Source organism: Epinephelus moara, chromosome 6 (genome assembly GCF_006386435.1).
Source record: "Epinephelus moara isolate mb chromosome 6, YSFRI_EMoa_1.0, whole genome shotgun sequence".
NCBI lineage: Eukaryota > Metazoa > Chordata > Actinopteri > Perciformes > Serranidae > Epinephelus > Epinephelus moara.
The window spans coordinates 22,929,020-22,952,379 of NC_065511.1; the positions used below are offsets into that span (position 1 = coordinate 22,929,020).

The window sequence follows — 23,360 nt, forward strand, 5'->3', positions numbered from 1 at the left end:
TTGTCTGTGTCAATTATCTGGGCTAATGGCTTGCTGGATGCTGCCATGCTGACCTGTGATGTTGTGGGATGATTATTTTTAAAGAAGGAAAAACTTCTGACTTTGCAGATGGATTTTCAGAAGAGTGCTTTTTTTGTCCAACTCCCAGTTACACTGTTCAGGTCTTTTTCGGGGAAAGATACAGGGCAGAACAGAAGTAATGGCTGGAGATGGCAATTACTGCGCCTGATCAAAGTGACAGTCTTTCACAGGGGAGAAAGCGGAGACTTTTAGGACTGCTTCCTGCGCAATTGCCCATGTTCTTCTCACCAGAATAACTCCTCAGACTTGGATAAGACACTGATTCAGATAGAAGTGACACTCCTGCTCATCGACTGATTGCAGCCTGTTGAAGGGCCTTATCTGAAACGCTCATCACATCAGATTTGAATGACACAACAATGCATTCAGATTTGAATTGCCTGTCTTCTTCTCTTAAGTGGCCTCCAATCAGAGCCCAGCTATTTTTGTTGAGGGTGTCTTCGTCATTTAATGATGTTTGCATACTGAGTATGAGACACCATTAATAAGAGAATAAAGACAGTGTTCAGTCCTCTGTATTTGTAACAGACTGATGCTTTTATTCAGAGTATCTGAAAAATAAAAACTTGCAGTTGAATGTCAGTAAGTGTGAAACACCTTAAATTTTAATCCTACAGTTTGAGATTTTTGAAATAAGCTTACTGGCTTTCTTGCCATGAATTCGATGAGAAGATCAGTGCTCTCATGCCTGTAGGATATATGTGAAGCTACGGCCAGCAGCCCCGTAGCTTAGCTTAGCATTAAGACTGGAATCATGGGAAACAGCCAGCTTGGCTCTGTCCAAAAGTAACAAAATCCACCTACAAGCACATCTAAAGGTAACTCATTAACAAACGTGGGACTAAGTCATTGTTTTGTAAGTCACAAGTAAGTTTCAAGTCTTGGCACTCAAGTCCAGAGTCAAGTCTTAAGTCCTAAACTGAGTCCTAAACAAGTCACAATGCATGCTTCGGCAAATGTAATGCAATTTCGACAACACAGTTATAATAAAACACATTTGCAAAAATTCTAAGTGCTTTAAAAAAAAAAGTGTATTTATTGTTATATCTTCATGGTTCTCTCCTGTAACTTCATTAGTTGTGGTCAGATTATTTCAAACAAAGTGGATCGTCTTGCGAGTTAAGAGTCGAAATGCTGGGAATGCTGGGAATTAATCGTGTTAATGTTAGTCGATACAGGAAATGAGGGGTAATGATTGGTGACACACTTTTTAAATAACATACTTGTTCATCTTTGGGCTTGGGAAGGTGTCAAGTATTTTTAAGTCAGAAGACTTAAGTCCAAGTGAAGTCTTTTTTGATTTTGTCAAGTGGAGTCTAAAGTCATCAAATTTGTGACTCGAGTCTGACTGGAGTCCAAGTCGCTAATTGGCTGCTGGCTGTAGATTCATATTTAATGGACAGATTGATTACTCGCATTCGTCATCTCTTCTTGGTCTCGAAAAAAGCAATGAGTATTTCCTAAGATGTAAAACTCTTAGTTTAAATATTAGACTAAATCTACTGTATTTTATTAAGTTGATTTTTTTTCCCCTCAAAGACATAATCACAATACTCTCTGTGTCATAAAATATGTAACTGTGGCTGAAATAGCCAGAGAGTATTGTTTTCTGCTGATTTCTGATCCCACCCTTTCCTTTGCTCCTTTAATGTCAGGATTTATCTTCCCTTTCCAAGAAGGAGTTGTTTTGCATTTCACTTAATGAAATAACCCAGACTAAGTGGCATCATCCCAGAAGGGTAATGCACAAATGTAATACAGTTACTGATATTAGAATTAGTGACTTTGCAGCAAATGAGTGTCCAGTTGGTCTCCTTTGGTGGGCAGCGGCTATCAGAAGATATTCTTAACGACTGCGCTGTTCCCAAAGCAAACAGGAGGAATAATCTGAGTGGTCATGACAAACCAGCTTCTGATGAGTTTATCCTGCAGTGGATGATTAAAGGCAATCAGAATTAAGCAAGGGATTCTGATTTGGGTTTATCCAGATGGATGGATGGCAGCATTAGAGGAAAGGTAAATGACTTGCCTCGCTGGAGTTACCAGAGTTTGCTTTGTCGCTAAAGAGCTTTGTATTGAGAGGAATGATCTGTCAGAGAATAGCTGGTGGACTGCGGAGATAAGGTGGTTGCCACAACACCATGTTAGGTGTTTGGTGAATGCAGAGGCCATTTGTTATGTCAAGTTTATGCTGATTGTTGCAGAGCTGAAAAGACCAGAGAGAAGCTCAGAGCGCTTTTTGCCTTTTGCCGCATTTTTAAATCAATATTGATTTTCTTCAATTTAGATAATTCTGTTTCATCAAACCGGCCTGTCACACATCAAAGGAAATGGAATTAGATTTACTTCAAGCTGAGGAGCCATTGGTTTTATCTAGTGTATTAAAAAAAACATTTTTTACAGGAAGCCATTCCTGCAGCCTTGTTTGCTTTATGCATAAACATTGGCCATTTTATAAACATAGACCCTATAAACATGTGGAGCAACTGTTTTTCATGGCTCTGCATTGGAATATAATTTAATTCTCACAGCTGAGTTTTGCATATGAAATGTTATTTAAGATATTATGCAAACCCCCACATATTTAAAGGTTATCTAAATATCATCTTATCTGCTCGGTAAAAGACAATCTTCCATCTATGTTACCATGCCGACCCCCGAGGAAGCTTCAGGTTCACTTTCTCTCAGCAGTATTCTGTCTTTTCTACTTTCACTTCACATTTCTGAGCAGTGGGAGTGTGTTTTAGGGTCCGTCCCAGCCCAACATCTTTTTTGCAAACATAACTCTATTTCCTGAGAAAGCTGCACCATGGGGGTTCAACCATGAGACGCTTATTCTGGTGAGTCACATCCTAATGATGCCTGAAAGCCTGTTAGGCTTGTCAGCCCTTTGGCAGACTCTGGAGACAGTGGAAGGACAGCGCAACATCTGCAACATGGACTGCAGAATGTAATACAGGGCTTTCAGCCTCTGTCAATCTAGTTAGTGCAGTTTAAAAGTACATTAGGCAATCTAGAGCTTCAGCTATGATCTATAGCTGACCTAGGATTTGTTGACAGTTGTATGGGATGCCTTAAAGTAACATGGCATGTGAGTTTTGAAAGGCAGAAACCTCAGCAGCTAGTGACTACAGACATTTGACAGTTTACTCTTTATGTATGGGAAGTACATGATTTATTGTGATAGAAATATGTTGTTGAGCATCCTGGAAGGTTATGTGACCGGTGATGAGTCTACCAGGAGACTTTTGCTGCATGTAGAGCTGAAACAATTCATTGATTAACAGAAAATTAACTGTCAGCTATGTTAATAATAGATCAAGTAGTTTTTTGTGCAAAAATATTAAGCATAAATTGATTTCAGCTTCTCCGCTGTGAGTTTCCACTGCTTCTAACTGTCTAGTGTGATATATTGTTTTAGAACGCTAGACAAAGAAGAAATTCTGACATTATAATAGACTACTAACAATAATCATTGGTTATCCAAGTTATCTCCCATTACTTTCCCTTCATTTCCTGTCTGCTCTATAGCGCATACTATATAATAAAAGAAAAACACCCCTAATACATGTTAACAAAACAGCCCTGTCTCCTAAAAATGAATAAAACTGCAAATGCGTTTTGACGGAAACATAATTCCGAGCAAATTCTGTTTTCTATTTACATAATGAGGAAATGTTGCTAATCTACAAATCTAACAAGTTGCAGAAATGTTTATACTGCATGCATCAGTACAATGCTCACTGAAAGTGTATTTCAGTTCAATCAGGAGAGACTCGGTCTAAGAGAAAAGAATATTTATTTACATGTGCACATAAATATGAGAAATCTGAAAAGTCTTCAGTGATTAGACCCCATTGTGATGTCATTTATTCCAGGAGGGTGGTAAAGATGTAGTTGATTACAGTATCCACTCGCCTAAACCTAAGATAGGAATCTGCATGTACAACCAAACTTCTGGTATCAAGATCTTGCACTTTGTACACCCTCCATCCTCTCCAACCACCTCTCTTCCGAGGCCTACACAGTACATGATTGTAGTGTTTTGTTACATGAAAGAAACATTGTCTCTGAACACAATCCAGGCAGCGATTATGTTGCCACAACAACATGTAAAAATCTTTTACTGTCCCTGTTATATGGCGGCTGATCTCGGTCTTTGCTTGAAGGGCAAGGAACTCTCAGACATCATTGTTTTTCCAACTTGTGGGCATCTTCGGTCACTGCTCTTTCTCTTTTAGTTAGCTGCTAACTGCTATCAGCTGCTTTTTAAACCCCCTGTAATAATGGGTCGCATGCATAACATGTCGTCAAAACGTCACACTAGTGCTGTTTTTTGGCACTGTTACTGCCTCTGATTCTGGCTTCAAGGCGAGTCAATTCTGTCCCCCATTCCACAGTCGTACCTTTGGTACAAAACAGCTAGGCAGCAGAAAGGCACGAAATCCCTGCCTTGAAGAGGCATGATAAAGGGGCTATTGTTAGGATGTTGCGCTTAAAACAGCAAATGTCAGGAAAAGTGAGAGGCTCAGGATTCATCCAAGGAATGACTGTACAAAATCTGATGGCGATCCCTCCAATTGTTAAGATATTTCAGTCTGACCAAGAGTTCGACACTGCCATCCACAGAGCCCTAAAAAATGAATATTTGCTGTGATACTGCTTCTCCAGAGAAGTTGTACCATTTTGAAATCAGTCTTTTATTTTTGCGGTCTGGGGATCACATGGAGGTTTTCCATTAGGATGACAGTTCTGCTAAGTGAGAAACAGCCAGTATGATTTTTAAGCTCCTGCTAGTTACACATCTGTCCCTGAGTGTCACGCTGGTATCTCATTACAGAGCAGTTGTGGGTTCCACCCACCCACACTTTACTGGAATATTCAGCAGATGTCTGTCACGTCTCCGTGCGACTGATTTAGCCTTTTGTGCAAGAGACACTTTGAAAAGAGCACCTGTGTGTTTATCTGTTTCTTTAACAGATTACAGGGTGAAGTATGGCAAACTAATGATTTACATGAGTGCTTATATTATACTACCAATAGGCTGAACTTACAAGTTTACTGGAATACGCAGGGAGTCTAAACAGATGTAAAACAGACAAACTAATGATTATTTTCATTGTCGATTAATCAGTTGATTATTTTGTCAAGTAATTGATAGTTGTTTAGTCTTTAAAATGTCCGAAAATCGTGAAGAATGTCGATCAGTGTTTCCCAAAGCCCAAGATGACTTCCCAACTATCTTGTCATAGAGGAGCAAGGGCGTAGGGGTTTTTTTCAGTTCTGGGTTGGCACATATGACGAGTGATGGGTCAGAGTTTGGGGGTCCTTGACCAGAATATTTTGAGCATCTGGTACATTTTTGTGCCCCAATTTGTGCCTTTTCTGCACCCATATATGTCAGTTTAATTGGCGATTAATTAAATACTTGACAACTCATTGATTAATTGTTGCAGCTCTAATGTAGAATGATGCCATGTCCTTTGATATTTCTTTGCATTTTACTGTGACAGAAATTCCCATTTGAAATTGTAAATGTGACCTTAAATCTTAATAAGCAGTGTCCTGGATCTTAGATAATTTATAGCGTAAAAACTTGAGAGTATACTGTATGTTATTCAAATATCATATGTTGTCCACTATGACCTGGTGTACCAGTTACTCAATATAATGAATATGGATTTGACTTTTTCCTATGTGGCTGTGAAGTTTATCATGATGTGGATTTTGTCCATAGTGGTATAGATATTTAATGGAATACATGAATCACAATCATTCTTTGTAAAGGTCAGTACCATCATTATCACTGAGGACTCCTTTATTCAAATACAGCAGTCAGCAGTTGTTGTACAAGAGAGATAAAGTCTGCCTCCGTCATGTTACTTCCCTTGATCCCAAAGCTTTGCATTTGTTTGTACATATTTGTGTTTGTGTGTGAACTGCACATATGTCCATGTATCTGTTTGTCTTCATGCATTCATACTTGAAAGAGAGGCCGTCTTGATGACAGTAGAACTTTCTCTGTGACTCATGTTTGTCTTTTGTCTTCAGTAGCTGTCAGTGTTCATGTGATCCACTCTGTATGTCTGACCACTCAACGAACACTCACTGGCTGTCAGCGTCCCTCTTTTCATAAGCTGTGGTCTCAGGCACGACTGTTCTGCTTGTTACCATGAGCTACAACCACTTACGTGAGACTTACACCATCTTCATGTTAGACTACGCTGTTTTTCCCGTCATATTCTCTGTTTACAGGTGATTCGCAGTCTGTCAGGTGAAGGAAAGCTCCACACTAACAGTAACCCCAGCCCCTGCAGCACTGCTCCTCTGTAATCTAATAAGTTTTATTGCAATCACTTACTGCATTTCTTCATCGCCATCAAAGAGCGTGTGCTCTTCAGTGACAAAGGGTAATTACTGAAGCGGTGACATCTAATACTGCCCTCGCGCCGGTGAAAGCCTGAGAAGTGGTGTTGTTGTGTCAGATGAAAGAGTGCCCTGAAGGGTGACGGTTCGACAGACCTACGAATAGCTGGTGTGATCAGTGGAAAGTGGATGAATAAATCAGAACTGGATAGCTAGCTAGCTAGGTATCCAATGCTTCCTCTCCATCTCCTATGATTTATTCATCCACTCTCCAGCCAGCTAGCTACATAAATAGATAAATTACACTTTTGTGTCATAAATTATGGTTGTCAGTTTGTGTCTGTCCTGGTTTGGTTGAGCTGTCAAATGGACAAGATGTGTTGTCCTGCGGCTGGGGGCCTCCTTTTGTGTGTCCTACCACTTTGATCCATTGTTGCAGCTGCATTTTGGGTGCCGAGCACTGTCAGTGTAAGCTGCAGCCTGTGGTCCACAGACTGAGCAGTGGTGTAGGCTTGGCTGAAAGATGGAGGTTTCACATGACTACTGTTTTGTCTGTCAACACGAGAGGCTATGGCCATTATGCAGCACAAAGCTTGCGGATGCAGAGCAGGTAATGCGATTAACCTTGCTGCTACTTCAAAGTGGTTGTCCACACGTGGCGTGTCTGATTCATAGCAAACCAGTAGATGACTCTGCTTGTGTGATTACCCAGTAGTTTATAGCAGCAGAAAGAACACAGTTGACAGCAAAATATGTTGCTACAAAAGGTTTACTTACTATGCTTTCCAGAGCTTTCAAGCACATTTAACAGTCTTCATCACCTGATGCTGTTTAGTCAATTGTCATGTAGCCTAAGAGGTTGTTTCAACATTGTAACACAATGTGGCAAAAGAATGAGGACTGGCTGATTATTTGTTTTACCGTTGAAGTTTTTCAGCTCTCAGCTGAATTGTGACAGTAGGAGGAATTGCAATAATACGCCGGCCACTTTATTAGGTACACCTTGCTAGTACCAGGTTGGACCCCTTTTGCCTTCAGAACTGTCTTTATTCTGTGTGTCATAGATTCAACAAGGTGCTGGAAACATTCCTCAGAGATTTTGGTCCATATTGACATGATAGCATCACACAGTTGCTGTAGATTGGTTGGCTGCACATCCATGATGTGAATCTCCCGTTACACCACATCTCAAAGGTGCTCTATTGGATTGAGACCTGGTGACTGTGGAGGCCATTGGAGTACAGTGAACTCATTGTCATGTTCAAGAAACCAGTCTGAGATGATTTGAGCTTTATCTTGCTGGAAGTAGCCATCAGAAGATGGGTACAATGGTCATAAAGGGATGGACATGGTCAGCAACAATACTCAGGCAGGCTGTGGTGTTTAAACCATGCTCAGTTGGTACTAAGGGGCCCAAAGTGTGCCAAGAAAATATCCCCCACACCATTACACCACCACCACCAGCAGGCTGAACCGTGATACAAGGCAGGATGGATCCATGCTTTCATGTTGTTTACACCAAATTCTGACCCTACCATCTGAATGTTGCAGCAGAAATCCTGACTTATCAGACCAGGCAAAGTTTTTCCAGTCTTCTGTTGTCCAATTTTGGTGAGCCCAGTGGAGCCGGTGTGGTCCTCTGCTGCTGTAGCCCATCTATATCAAGGTTAGATGTGTTGTTAGTCCAGTGATGATCTTCGATGAGTGGTTATCTGACCTCTGACCTCTGGCATCAATAAGGCATTTTCACCCAGAAAACTCCCGCTCACTGGATATTTTCTCTTTTTCAGACCATCCTCTGTAAACCCTAGAGATGGTTTTGCGTGAAATCCCAGTAGATCAGCAGTTTCTGAAATACTCAGACCAGCCCGTCTGGCACCAACAACCATGCGATGTTCAAAGTCACTTAAAACCTTTCTTCCTCATTCTGATGCTCAGTTTGAACTTCAGCAGGTCATCTTGACCATGCCTAAATGCACTTAGTTGCTGCCATGTGAGTGGCTGATTATCTATTTGCATTAACATGTAGTTGAGGGGTGTACCTAATAAAGTGGCTGGTGAGAGTATATGGTCAGATTAAGTGTTTTAACAAAATTTAACCCAGAACACACTTGCTATGGGGTGATTATGCTAACTACTAAACCACCATGCTGCCCCAGCAAAACACAGTTTATTATAATGAACTGGTGCAAAAACAATTAGTCCATTAATGGATTAGACAAAAACCAATGAATGTGATAATTGATTTATATTGATGATCAAGCAAATATGCTGCTTTTGCTGCTTTTTTCTGTTTTATTTCATTGTAAATTAAATTGCTTTGGGTTTCTGACTATTGTTTACCAAAACAAGCAAATTGTTGATGTGACGTTGGGTTCTGGAAATTTGTGATTGGCGCTGGGATTTTTTGCATTTTATAGATTACATGATTATTAGATTCATAGAGATTTTTTTTTTTTAAATAACTGTTGTTGCAGCCAGTTTGATTATTTTATGCAGGATGTTGCATACATATATTCATATTGAGGAAACTGTCCTGAATAATATTGTAATGTTTAATTCAAATATATAGCCTAATAAATATTTAAGGATATATATTAGCCCTGACAAAAACTGTGAAAAAACACAGACACTAGTGTGGGAAATAGAAGATAATTTCAGACCAGGATAATCATGGCATTTTCTCTTTTTCTCACAGATGGTCATTTAACGCAGCAGTGATCTCAGCCTAATGGTCCTCACACTCAGTACCTCTGTGCATCCTCAGTAAAGCCAAACTAATGACACGCCGCTTGTTCCCACGTGGACCAGCATGATTTACACACCGTGCCCGCTTGTTTATCAGCTTTCCATACTGTGACAAACTGCGGCTCGCAGTGCATTAGCAAAATGTATCTCCATGTGCTGACGTGGTAGACCAGGCGCATAATGTTAATTAGTCTGTGTGAAGTGTGGCAGTTGACTGAGGGCTGCCATTTCCTTAAAGAGGCCCAGTTATTTTCACACTCTGTTGAAGTGATGACATTACATTTCGCTGATTGTCTCACATCTCACTGCATCTTCACATGTGACGCTTGCCTTTTATTCCCCCGTCACTGAGCTGTGATTGAGATCTGATTGACTGGGTTCCAGTCCCACCTAAAAAAGCTGATACGCAGTGAGGAGAACAATATATTTTTAATTTGTGGTATTGATACTTTTACTTCAGGCCTGACTGTGTCTTCCAAAGCTGCTGTACATACATAGTACTTCTAGTGGGTGTCTTAGATTCATAAAATCCTTAAATGCTGACAATCCATCACTCTCTGTAAGGGTAAGATATGAATTATTCAAACCTGCGGTTTTATCTCTCATCACAGACCAATTTATGTGCTCCAGTCTTGTCTGTCAATTTTGTTCGCTTATGTTGAGAACTCCTTTGTGTAGCTTTTCTCATTACATCCCATATTTTGCTACGTCAAGATGGAAGAACTAATCGCTCTAAATAACCTAATGCATTTTTCAGTGAGACAGAGCTGAAAGGCTTTTAAAAGGGCCCAACTCTTAAAGCCATCTTTCTCTCCACCCTCTTTTCCTCCCGACCCCATCTCCACCCCATCTGCTCTTAGAAGAGGAATGTTCCTGGTCCTCCAGTCATAGCCTGCGCTGGCCAGTCTGCAGGGAGATGGGCTCAGAGGAGCGCAGTTCAGCCATGTCGCAGAAGATATCATCCGTTTCACGCAGCAACAGCAGCTCCTCCTCCAAACTTGGCAGCAGACAGGTAATACACAAGAGTGGTGACGCTTTAAAAGTTTGCACTATTCCGCATTTTATTTATTTATTTATTTTTGTGATTATACAGTTTGTGTATTGCAAAAAAAGCAACTGCCAGTCCTCAGGGAGTTATCTGTGTCATGGGAGGAGAATGACCTGACAGTAAATGCCTTAACCACATAAACTTCTGCTAATAGGCCCTGTGGTTTTCTCAGATGTTTTTCGCAAGGCTCTATTTGGCTCTTTATAAGTGCAAGCTGGAGGTAACAGCCTCATCTGAGCCTTTCTCTGCGTTTTATATCTTTCACAACAAGGACTTAAAGCTGCCAACTTGAGAGAGACTGCCTCGGTCTCAGACCACAGCATTTTCTCCAAATGTGGTACAATTTAGAGTCCTCTGAATTATTAAAATGCAAATTTGCAACAATTCCCTCAAAGGTGTGGCTTTCTCAAACACAAATTAGAGAGGATATTAGCACTGTGCACAGACTGTTGTTGCATTTGCCTTGCGCGTTCATCCACAGGCAACAGACTCATTGATTCTTCATTACCCGCAACAGCTTTTCTGTTTGGAAATGAAAGTAATAAAGTTTCGCTCCACTCCTGCCCACAGGACGCACAGACACTTGTGGTCCATCACTTCAAAATAACAACAAATACAAAGGCTGAAAAAGGATTTTAATTTGCAGAGTACCTCTGGACAAACAAACAAAGAAATAAATGTTTACTCAAAATGGCTTTTTAAACCTCATTAGCCTGAGACGCATTTCGACCTGCAGGTTTCAGATCACCTATAAACAAAAAAAAAAAAAATGAAATCAGATTAACGGTTTTGAATAAATAAACTAATGTTTGAATGTTTGAAATGATAAGATCCAAAAATCTCTCCTTTCACTCTTGAGAGCAATTGTCTGCTGAGCAGTTTTACATATAACAGGTGATTAGTGCATTAGAAGAGTAGCTGAACATTTTTGGAAATATGCTTATTCATTTTGTAGACAAAAGTTAGGGGAGAAGGTCGATACCACTCTAATATCTGTGTGGTGAATATGAAACTGGAGCCAAGAAACGATTGATATAGCTTAGCATAACATCTGGAGACAGGGGGAAACAGCCTTAAAGCCAGCATGCCTAAAGCTCACCGATTAATCCATTATGCATAGTTTGCTTACTTGTACAAAAAACTTAAGTGTAAAAATATCAAGTTGTGGTTTTATGGGGGGTTATGTGTCGGACTATTTCTTGATCAGGTGCAATAACTTCCTAGAACCCATAACCCCCTGTTAACCACAAATTGTCGTTTATACACTTTGGTTTTTTATAAGGACAGTATGTAACATGTTAACTTTAGAGGTAGTTATAGGCAGATTTATGTAAATCTAAACATGAAAGCAAGTCTCCCACTGTCTCACTGCTGCAGCAGGACATTCACTGTGTTAGACAACATTGGAAATATTCTTGATTTGCAGTTTTCCCAGGCTGAGAGCGATCCCTGTAACTATACACATCTTCTTGTCAGTTATGTCTCTATTTCCCTGAAAGTGTTACTCGACCTTGAAGAAAAAATGCCCAGGCAGCGACTGACTCACTGTGTGACTGTGACGGTTGGAGCTGTGACGAGCGCTCAGGGAGAGTGAAAGAGCAACCCACAAGCCACGCCCTCTCCATCCCCCCAACCCCCTGCAGAAATGAGAGTTTATTTTAGACAGCCTCACCTCCAGCAGTCAGCCTCTCTGACTGATACAGTTTGTTTAGCCAGGACGGGTACACACTGGAACACTCAGGGGCACACTGAGATAACAAACACAGAGTCACCTCAAACCTCTGCCAAGAACCCAACGTCCCTCTGGAGAGCTGTGATGTGAACATCATTTGTGCTTGAGTTTTTGTCCTACCTGGATACATCTGCAAAGTTGTGATCCCAAAATACGCTACTACATTTTTGACATTTTTGGCTTTATTGAACAGACGATAGTGTAGAAATGGGAAGGGGGGGCATGCAACAAAGATCCCATTGCTGACATGATATTATATGGCATGACTGTAACCACTCAGTTGCCAAGGCGCTTCAGTGTTTTGCATTTGTGCTCAATAAATAACTCCAGCAATTCAGCATTGCACTTCCTCAAATGATCATGTTTAAGACACTGACCATAACCACAGTGTTCCTGTTTGATTCCAGCTGGGGACCTTTGTTGCATATGAAACCACCACCATCTATCTTCACCTCTTTTCTGTCCATTTCTAATTTCAATGCAAAGGTCTATGGTTCACCCTTAAATGGGATCAAGTAGGCTACAACAATTTACTTACTGACTTATATTGCTGACAGTACAAGTTATTTGTATTTACATGATAAATAAAATGCAAATGTGAGGTGCCAGGCTCCCTAAAGCTAGAGTGAAGAAGCTAGACAACTTAAGACATCCATTGGTACCAACTGTATCATGCTATCTTTTCAGGAACGCTCCAAATTTAGGCTAAATTTTGGAGAGGGAGATCGTGGCATTGCTGTTATTCAAAATGGTGTTTGAATATTTCTGCATGCTGGGGCTTAAAATTGCATAAATTAACAACACTAGATGGAGGTGGAAATGGAGGTTAATGAAGAACAAGTTTGTTTGTTCACTGTAAATTACTTTTCTCTGCCTTAAACTTTTTTCTCCAGCTGTCGTTTCTCATCTCGTCTCTCCCCTGTGTGTGTGTCTCTCTCACTCAAGTTGTAATGCTGATAATCAGAATGATATGATTGGCTGAGCAACATTACGTGAGACGATTTACAATGCATGCTATTAGTCTGTGAGTTTTCCGGGCCGCTAAACCAGTGCCATAAAGGCTAGAAATGCTGCGCCAGTTAAAATAGAAACGTAACATTTTAGAACTCGGATAATTTGTCAGTTATAGGTCCAGATCCAGACAGAACACTGTCAGGGTCTGGATGGCTGTCTGTCTATAAGTGACCTCAGGGGGAGCAGAGAGAGATGACAGGTTACAAGGTGGACTTTGGTCATTTTGCTAACAAAGGGGGATGGCGTCTCACCTCATCCCCCTCAAATCACCTGCTGATAATCTCAAAGCCTGAACCAAGTTAACCTCGGGGGTTATTTTTCCACAGCTAAAAAAGACATTATACAACTGTTTTTAAAAAATAAGATGTACTACACTAATATAAACTAAAAGCAACATAAACCACATTTGCAATCTTCTGTGTCCACAAAGATGTTACAAAACCCTCTGTTTACACTGCTGCCTTCCTGGAATTCTCACCGTGGAAGTACATGACAGAGCTATCTGGATTAGTCTGTGATGAAATATCACCTTAATCTCTGTATTTGCAGGGGGATTTGGATTTGAGCGTTCTAATCTCAGTCAGGAAACGATTATTGTGAAGAGTTGAGATTAGGCAGGTAAGCTAATTTTGTAAATGGGACCATGAGGTGAACGCAGTGTGTGAGACTCCACGCTGGACACCAAACCTCAGAGGGTTGCATTTTCCATCAGCAATAAAACTCCCATCATCCACTCCCACATCCTCCCACTGACTGACTGACACTACACTGAGGGAGAGACTGAAAATCGAAACCGCCACAAATTACTGTATGCTCTTGACTCAGACCTTAACTCTGTGGATGATTCATTAGTTTTTTTTTGTTGCCAAACCTTTCTGCGACTTTGATCTGCATGTGTGTGCACAAGCTAAGTGTCTGCTAATGTCTATCTGCCATCTTGGAGTTCTCACAAACCATCTGTGCCCACAGGATAGCTGGGAAATAGTGGAGGGCCTGCGTGGAGGCTTCAGCAGTGTCCTCGAGCCCCAGAAACAGGAGGGCTTCATGCTAAAGAGGAGAAAGTGGCCCATGAAGGGTTGGCATAAGGTAAGTCAACTGCCTGTGAGGTCCTCAAATGACCCACATTACGTCAAACTTATGACCTCATGACGTATTTCAGCTGAACGTCATTTCCATTTCCCGGTCGTATCCTATGTTGTCCAGGTTCCTATTCCGAAAAATCTGCTGACATGACTCATTTGGGTGTTAGACTAATTGAATGAGCTTATGCAGGGGAGTCACATGTGACCTGAGTCAGTGACTGTTTACGCTCTGCCTAAAAGCTTTCGCTGGGATGATACAACCTAGATATCTTGGTGTTCCTCTCAGACGCATTAGCTGATGGCTTGTTGGTTAATAGAGCTGTATATATTTAGTATTGACTTACAGTCAGAGCTTTTCAGGTCTTTGCGCTTTCAACGGAGCACCAAGAGTCGCATTTACAAAGAGAGTGGAGGAGAAAGATTGCAACAGAGTGAGGGGAAGAGTAATAAAGGCAGACAAGATGCAAGACGAGAGCCTGGGATGACAAACATCTCACTGCAGAGACATTAACAAGATACATTAACAAGAGGCGGACTCTGTCATGATCAGTGAGTCATAATAGTGGCTTCAGACTTGCTGTCAGGGATGTTGCATATCATCCAGGCTGCATCTCATTCACTCATGTCCTCTCTTCTCTTTACAGAGATACTTCTTCCTGGACAAGGGCATCCTGAAGTATGGAAAGTGCAGTGCGGATGTGAGTACAGAGGCCTGCTGGCTGCACGCTGTGTGGCTGTCAGTTACAGAAGATTACAAAGGACACTGTGGGTCTTGTTGCACTGCTGGCTGTCTTTCCCAGAATATCTGTCTGTGCCCTTAGATACAAAAGGACTTCATTCCCTCACAATCTCATTGTCATTGATAAAAATCACACGGTGCATTTCACCTGCCAGTCTCACATAATTATATATCAGCCATGCAGAGGCTCTGCTTGCCCGGGGCTGCCAGAGCCAATGAAAGGATTATAAGGATAATAGTGCATTTAAAAACTGAACAGTACCTCTTTACATTTGGATTAACTTCAGTCCAAAATACACTAACACCGTGTTGACTTTTCCCCTGCAGATTGAGAAAGGGAAGCTACATGGCTGCATTGACGTGGGTCTCTCTGTCATGGCCATTAAGAAAAAAGCCAAGTGCATTGATCTTGATGCTGAGGAAAACATCTATCACCTGAAGGTAAACCCCAAGGCTAATGAATGTAAAGCACTCCCTACAGATTTACAGGAAGTGATCTGAAACATGGATTATTCAGATTATTGCCTTCTGATTCCTGGAAAAGACATTAACATTACATGACCTTAAAATGACTTCATGTGTTGTGTGTGTGTGGATGAGGGAGAATTACAGTACCTGTGTGTGTTTTTCCACCTTCGTGCCTTTTTCACCTCACTTGTCCTTGTGCTGATTTCTGATTGTGGTATCTGCTCTGCAGATTAAGTCACAGGAGCTGTTTGATGAATGGGTTTCAAAGCTGCGTCACCATCGGCTCTATCGGCAAAATGAGATTGCCATGTACCCTACCGAGAAGTCCTTCTACTATCCGCACTACCCCTCCCCCAACTCCCCTAGCGTTGCGGAGAGTGCTTCTATCAGAAAGGTATACCTGTGCACCAGACAACAGCCGTCTCTAAAAACTATGGGATGTGTTTAAAGTAGTAAAAGGTTTCTGCTCTGCTTCTGTTCATGAATATCATTATTTCATCTACAATATTTACTAAGGTCGAAGTTTTCCTCATGAGGAATTGTATGAAGGAAGCAAATTGTTATTGAACTGACCTTTGGGTCTGTTTGCTCTTGCAGTGCATGTCTATACGAAGGCAGTCCACAGTGCATTCTGCAGGAGCCTTCCCTTTTAACTGCAACAGCCAGGCCAAAGTAGCAGCCTGGCTCCAGTCATCTGACGACATGGACAAATGCTCCAAAGGTGAGACAGTAGAGCTGCCTCTCGTGATTTGTGGAGTTTTTCGACATCCTGATGCACTTCTTTCTACCACTTTATGTGACTTCCCTCTAGGGCTGTCCCAAATACCAGTTTTGAGGCATTGAAGCTTCAGTGAGAAATATCCTAGAGAGACGAGGACATCGGTCGATGCACATAAAATAACATGACAATTAGTCATTTGTTGGCATGCAGGTTGCATTTTAGCCATAATAGCTACAAAAAAGAAATTTTTGCGAGATGTCTAAGATGTTACTTAGGTTCCTTTGGCCATTATCTGGCACTCGTCTTTTGGGGTCTTCTCCAAAAACTTTGAAACTATTCCAGATGCTTGACATTTTTTGACATCTTGCTGGTCAAACTATCCCAGTTTCAGTTATGTTTATGTTTATTTTATTTATAAAGGGACAGTGCACATTAATACATGATCATTCATGTCACGTAAAACAGATTTAGCCATACAGGCTAATTTACATAAGCACATAAGCGCAGATAAAAGCACATTGATGGCACGTCCATAGAAGGGCACAGAAGCACAGAGCAAGCATATAACCATAGACAAAAGCACATAGCAAGACACATAAGCACTATAAATAAAACAATGACATAACCATATAACCAAAAACATTAAGAACATATTATACAAAACACAGAGACCATAGCTCAAAGCCACAAACAAACACACAGAAGCACAAAGCAAAGCACATAAACAAGGACACAAGCACAGTTAGCACGATAGTGACATAACCATAAATCCAAAGCACATTAAGGAAAACATACTGTACAAAAGTACATAAGCCCTGACATACAGTAATGAAATGAGGACATAACCACTAATTGAGATCATTACAACATGTTTGATTGTCCAGTAATCACCGTTTTATTGATTTGGAGAATGGGTACAGGGTTCCAGGTGTGTGCTGCTTGATTGGAAAAGGCTGACTGTCCAACGCTGCTCTTTCTGTGTGGTATTTTACAGTCCCCCCTGGACATAGACCTGATTGATGAGTTCTGATTTTGTTAAATTAATTCATTGAGTGGAGGGCGTGCCAGGCCATGAAGAAGTTTATATACAAGTAAAATATCTGCAAATTTGTTCATATTTTCCCAATTTAATGACAGTGAGTCGGATCATAAAACTCTCACTTAGCTTAAATGTCTTTCTCTGAGAATAACTGAAAATAATTCATGTTAATGATGGGAAAAATTAAAAAGAATGGAGCATTTGAATACTGGTTTTGATGTTAATTACCATGGCAACAATTGAAGGTTCGAGACATTCAGTTCAGCTCTGCTTCCCTCCTGTTTCTTTGTTTATAAAAAAGATGAGAACATGCCAAAAGGCATTGTTTTTTTTAGGTTTAATCTGGACACAGGATAATACATGCTTTTAATTAAGCTGTAAATTGCATTCTTATGCTGGTGGGTAAGTCAGATAGGTAAATATATTTCAAGTTGGATGCTGAACATTTTTATAATTTCTGTTTTGTTAGAAAATTAAACACAAGAATAATAATCGGTAACCCACAAAGAGATCGCTGCCTCTAAATCAGAGTATTATTCAGTGTGCATGAAGGTTGAGCTCCATTCAGAGCCTCTTCGTTACAGTCAAGTTGCTATTGAAAGTGAGAGACACAGGAGCTCTAACCTTGGTGAGTTCAACTTTTTCATTTGTCAATGCTGCAGTTAATACCGATAAACCTGTCTGCCTGCTGTCTTATTTGCAAGTAAGATAGGACTGGCATGGTGTTTATAAAAATAGGGCGCTGATGATGACTAAAAACTGCCTCAGCTTTCATTCATTATGATTATGATAATGTGTCCTGTCGTGATTTACCTCAGCGGTTAAGTGAGAAGTTTTGCTTTTCTATATTACAAAGTTTAGAGGTAGAACTGCTCAGGCATACATTCATAAACAGAAGATTGCCACATCTATTTGTTTGCCACTCCTTACTCAAATTTATATTCAGATGCCTCGATATATCTGTTTATGCATCCCCCGGTGAGCTCGGTTGCTGACAGTAATGTCTGTAAAGCCATTGAGTGAGTCTCACAGGATGCAGAAGCAGAGACCCATATAGCAGGAGAAGCACACGTTGAAGTATTGCCATCTTAGTTATATGAGCACACATAGAGCCTGAGTCACCCTGGTGTGTCTGGAGCCACTGATTTGTTGACCCGATTCTTAGGGGTTTGGAAAAAAAAATTGATACAGCATAGTTTTGCAATATTTTCGTGTGGCAGTATTGTATCATTACACAGTGCCAAGTATTGATTTTTTTATACTATAAATTATTCATATTACAAATACATTTTAAACTTTAGGTAGCCTACTAGGATCATATAATCAGTTGCTCTTTCAGTCAACATTTTGCTGCTGCAAAAAATGGCTGAGGTGAGATGAACAGACTGAAATCTTTATCGTATTAGATTAAACAAATGCTGACAAAGTTTTCCTTTAGGGACATAATTTACAGCTGAAAAACGGTAATAAATCACAATATATTTTATTGCAATACTCAGCATATTGCAACATATTTAAAGTCGCAATAATATCGCATCGCAACTTAAGTATCGTGATAATATCATATCATGGATCTTCTGGTTTCTTAACCTGCATATCTCTACATGTATCTTTTTCCTACTCTCAACAGATTTGTCAGTGTGTGAGGCCTACCTGCTGGAGCTCGGCCACCTGCTTCAGAGTATGGAAGTCCTGCACCGCACCTACTCTGCTCCGTCTATCCAAGCGCTGCAGGTCAGCACTTTATTCAGGATTCCTTTTATCTTTGCAAGCAAACAAATTTGTTCATCAGACCTGCAAGCCTCATAAAACTGTTGTAAATGAACCTAATCACATTCAAAATACTGGATGACTCTTATGCAAAATAACTTGTCGTCTTTTGTCTTTTATCACTTCTCTCCACCAATATTTTTTGTTTCCCTCAAGTAATTTGCTGCTAAATATAGAAAGCAACCTCGCTGACAGCCATGAAACCTTTTCCTATAAAAAGCCTCCTTAAAGAACCGTCAGTATCTTTCCTTGTGTTCACTAGGCGTCTACATTTGACAGCCCCAAGAAGGAAAAGAGACTACCAAGGAAGTGGCGCAGTAAAAACTACAACAAAGATGTCAAAACAACTCTGCAGGTAGTGGCGATGACATGTGATCGTATTTCATCTTTTATAGTATGAGTCCCATCAAACTCTATTCCTTCTGCTCCACCGTAGGTACCCAGCTGCATCTCCTCTGGCTCTATCCGCCTCCACGCCTCTAACCCCAACCTCTCAACCGCCGCGCTCGGCAATGACAAGGCTGACACTGAATCCCTGGATTCCACCTTTGATGTGGCCAAGCTGCAGGAGGACTTCTGCCGCGTTGCCACCAACTGTGAGTAAATTATCATAAGCTGGTCATATTTGATTTAGATTTTGAGACAGACGTCTGACAATGTTTTTACAAACTGAGAAAAACTCCACAAGTGCACATAAATCTGCCTGCCTGACATGCTGTGTTTATAACAAATAGATGTGACAATGGTGCAGCCATGGCAGCTGTTAATTACTGATAAACTGTCTCAGTTTACTTTCATTAGGCTTCTGATGATGTGCCCTGTCAGCATGTACCCTAGCTGTTGCTTAGTGGGAAGGTTGCATTCCCTAAACCACAAAGCTTTGCAAATAGAGGTCTTAATTAGTTTTCTGCCACTCTTCATTGAAATTTCTATTGAGACACCTGATGCTTGACATGGCATAATGAGAGTGATTTATGTTTTACATAATGGCATGGGTTTAAAGTTGCCCCAGGGAACAGCTGTCAATTCTGCTGGCATTTTAGCTGCCACATTTGTGCGCGTTCAGAATAACAAAGCTAAGGATGTGTGAAGGGTTTCATCTAATACAGCGATGCGTTAATATTGTCAGCACTTTTCAATAATGACGCTTCCCCCAAGCACCTATTGTGAAGTGCGTGGTAAAATGAACATCGTAAAACAAAGATTGTGGCCTGCTGAGCGATAGGAGATCATTAGAAATTCTTAAATGTTCCATTTTATTAGAAGCGTGTGGTGCTGCAGACTGTCACTGGGTTTAATATTACTGGATCTGCTTTGCTTTGACATGAATTGGTTTGCAGTTGAAGCTCCCCTGTTTTTCTCTTGTTGCTGCAGTGCATGCGACCATGAAGACAGCTCTGAGTTCACTAACATCTGAGAGGGAGAGATTAAAACAATGTGCAGACCAAGAAACAATCCCCCCTACCTCACCACAGGTTGTCGGTTTGAAGAACGCACTGTCAACGGTACGTGAAATAACACACACAGATGCAGACTGATATGTGGAAATAAGGGAAGTATTCCACTTTCTTTTAGACTTTTACACTCCTCTCAAAAGCCGTGTCCTCCCACACCACTTTGTCAGGCGTGACACACTGTCCAGCCTCGTAGAGAGGTTACTCGCTGCTGGTGTGGTGCCTGCCCACCTGAGCATGACGGTGTTCAACAGTCATGTATCCTGTGGCTGCTGCCTCCCACCCAGAGGCTCGATCTATTTTCTGTTACGCACACTCATTGTCATGCTGACTTCTTTCGCCACATTAGAACCACTGTGCTCTTGACGCCCACTCATTTCTTTGACTTTGAATACCCTGCTGGGTGTTAGCTTCTACCTCACATAGAGTCAGAAATGGGTGAGTAAGATAGTTTGGACTCATCTCACTGATGTCTGCAGTGATGACACATACACATGTCTCTGTAATGAAGGTAAATGGCGTGTTTAAAGCCTGATTTTGTTTCAGCTTTCAGTATTTAAGGTGTTATTGGCTGGGTGTTTGCTATAAACAATGTTTACACTGGTTATTTTTCCAGGCTTTAGCCCAGAACACTGAGCTGAGAGAGCGCCTGTCCAAGATTCATGCCGAGTCCCACATCGTAGAGCCCACACTAATAAATCTCACTGCCCCTGTGCAGGTGGGTGCGGGAATGCAGTGACTCTACTCCCTTTCCCCCCACCATCAGGATGATTATTATTATCTCTCCGTCTTTATTTTCATCCCACGCAGTCTTGAATTTGCCACAGAATGAATGAGCTGTCCCTTCCCTCTCATCCAGATTCAATAAATGTTTCTCTCCGCACCCCCCGCACCCCCCCCCCCCCCCCCCCCCTTCACCCTCTTTCTTTTTAAATGTCAGTGACTATAAAAATGATCTTCTTCTCTACAAACCTTTCAGGGAACGTGACCCCCTCAAAAAAGTTGAATTTTCAATACGTGCTACGAGTAAGTGCTTCCTCTCAGTCCTGTGGTGGTATCTCACCATCACACGACTCAGGGGAAGACTCCACTACCTGCGACATTATCGTCTTCCTAAAGGAAGCTCTTTGCTCTCTTAATCAGATTTGCTGACCAGAGAGTGTGAACTGATCTAATTAATCATGTCCCTGGAAATTTGTTTGAACACACAGTGCAAAACTATGTGCCTCCTCTGAGATTATCTGCAGGCTAATTAATCAGCTTCAGCAATAACAAAGGATGGAGGGGTGTGCTCCTTTCCATGCGTGGTTCTGTGGAAAATGCCTCTTGTGTGTAATTGGTTATATGATTTGAATTGTCTTCAGAAGAATTATATGAATGCTGTGTGTCCATTTTGATTGTGCATCTTGTTTTATGTCAACACCTTGTCGAGCAGAAGTGTAGGTGTACACACTTGTTGCACGCTTACGCTTCTGACTGGCTCCTAACAGTTAGTACAGTAACATATTGTAATACAGTCTCTAGAAATAAGTCCATATATTGTAATTTAGATCCTTCTTTTCTATATATTTTTAACTTTGAAAGTGTTTTTTAGAAGTTTATCATTTGGCCTAAACACTCAAAGCATGGCACCCATGAACACATTGCAGTGTGGTTAAAAGAAAGAGACTCTGTGCACCAGGGGTGTAACAATACATCCATTTGAACTGATATATAGATTCACCGATCAATGATCCAATATTATCGATGCAAAGTGAAAACACTGATACATCGTCGTCTTTAAGATATACCTTTTTTCTGAAATTTCCACAGCATGTGTGTCACAGTTTTTGTCTCCAGTCAAACTGTGTTAGCAGCGTAGTGCCAAGCATATAATCGCAGGCAGCCAAGTGAGAGACAATGAGGATATTTACTGATATCATCATGGATGGATAACCAAATGGGCCTACTGGGCATAGGTCCAGGAGCCCAGAATGTCAGGGCAAACTAAAACATTCTCACCAGGAAGAGACTCAAATTGACTGCAAAGAGACGCAACAGAGCTGCAAAGAGACACAATATAACTACATAAAATGGCAAAAACATTCACAGAGAGACACAAACCACCACAAAGTCAGTGTGTTTTGCTCCTGTGTAGGAAAGGTGATGGGGTGTTTTGCATATCTGTAACCAAGGGCCCATTGTCTCATTTTTCGCCCATGGATATTGTATCATATCAATTACGGCTGCAACTAATGATTATTTTCATTATCCATTAATCTGCCAAATTGAATTCCTCAATTAATCAGTTAATTTTAGTTTAGTCTTTAAAATGTAAAAAAAAAAAAAAAAAGTTCAACACATTTTCCAGTGCCCAAAGTGACACTTGACACTTTAAATTTGCCTCTTTTGTCCAAAACCGTCAAAGAAAAGCATCAGATCTTGACAATTTAAGGAGCTGGAGCCAGCAAATGATTTTTTCCTTTGATCAGCTAATCATTTAATGGACTAATCAATGCAGCTCTAATATCGATCACAGGCCCCTGAACTGAATCAAATTAAAATTGTGGAAGACTTTGTGATATCAGCAAATATCATATCGTTGTCCAAAGAATCGATTAACTATCATATCATGATGAAACCTGTGATTGACACCCCCACTGTGCACCTTGATTCATTTCAGTTCTCTATAAATATCTATAAATTTCTATAAAACTAAATTGCATTTCATAATGCATTGGATAAATATAGCACGCTCCTCTTCGGTAACACTTACATTGTGATATAACCTATTATAGATGACTGTCTTTCAATATCTTGCATAACAGATCTCTGTGTGTTGTGATACTCTCATCATCCGCACATTGTGACAGCATTCTGAATTACCCTGTGATTGCCGCCCCTCCTGGCTATGATGGTGTTGCCCTTTTCTTGTTCTTAATTATAGCTGTGAACACTGTGTCTCCTAGAAACAGGACTCTGTTGATGAAGCCCATCCCCTCGTGCACCAAGTATCCAATGAAAGCAGAGCTTCGATCACAGAGTCTTTGTCCGAGTTCTTCGATGCGCAGGAAGTTTTGCTGTCTGCTAGTTCCTCTGAGAATGAGGTGAGTGTGAGA

At 40.9% G+C, this 23,360-nt stretch overlaps 1 protein-coding gene across 3 annotated transcripts in view; it reads left to right on the forward strand.

Moving 5' to 3' along the window:
• The window catches only part of osbpl3b (oxysterol binding protein-like 3b), a 37,616-nt gene that overhangs the window by 5,494 nt on the left and 8,762 nt on the right, over positions 1–23,360 (forward strand). Inside the window, exons 2-13 of one of the 3 annotated variants that reach the window (XM_050046889.1) lie at positions 10,056–10,207; positions 13,959–14,075; positions 14,716–14,769; positions 15,138–15,251; positions 15,508–15,672; positions 15,876–15,999; positions 18,669–18,772; positions 19,071–19,163; positions 19,245–19,404; positions 20,183–20,313; positions 20,879–20,980; positions 23,217–23,348. In XM_050046889.1, coding sequence (XP_049902846.1) covers positions 10,112–10,207; positions 13,959–14,075; positions 14,716–14,769; positions 15,138–15,251; positions 15,508–15,672; positions 15,876–15,999; positions 18,669–18,772; positions 19,071–19,163; positions 19,245–19,404; positions 20,183–20,313; positions 20,879–20,980; positions 23,217–23,348 — 1,392 coding nt within the window. In that variant the 5' untranslated portion in view covers positions 10,056–10,111. Of the gene's footprint in view, positions 1–10,055; positions 10,208–13,958; positions 14,076–14,715; positions 14,770–15,137; positions 15,252–15,507; positions 15,673–15,875; positions 16,000–18,668; positions 18,773–19,070; positions 19,164–19,244; positions 19,405–20,182; positions 20,314–20,878; positions 20,981–23,210; positions 23,349–23,360 lie in introns of all 3 variants that reach the window. The other 2 variants (XM_050046890.1, XM_050046891.1) reach the window with 2 other exon arrangements.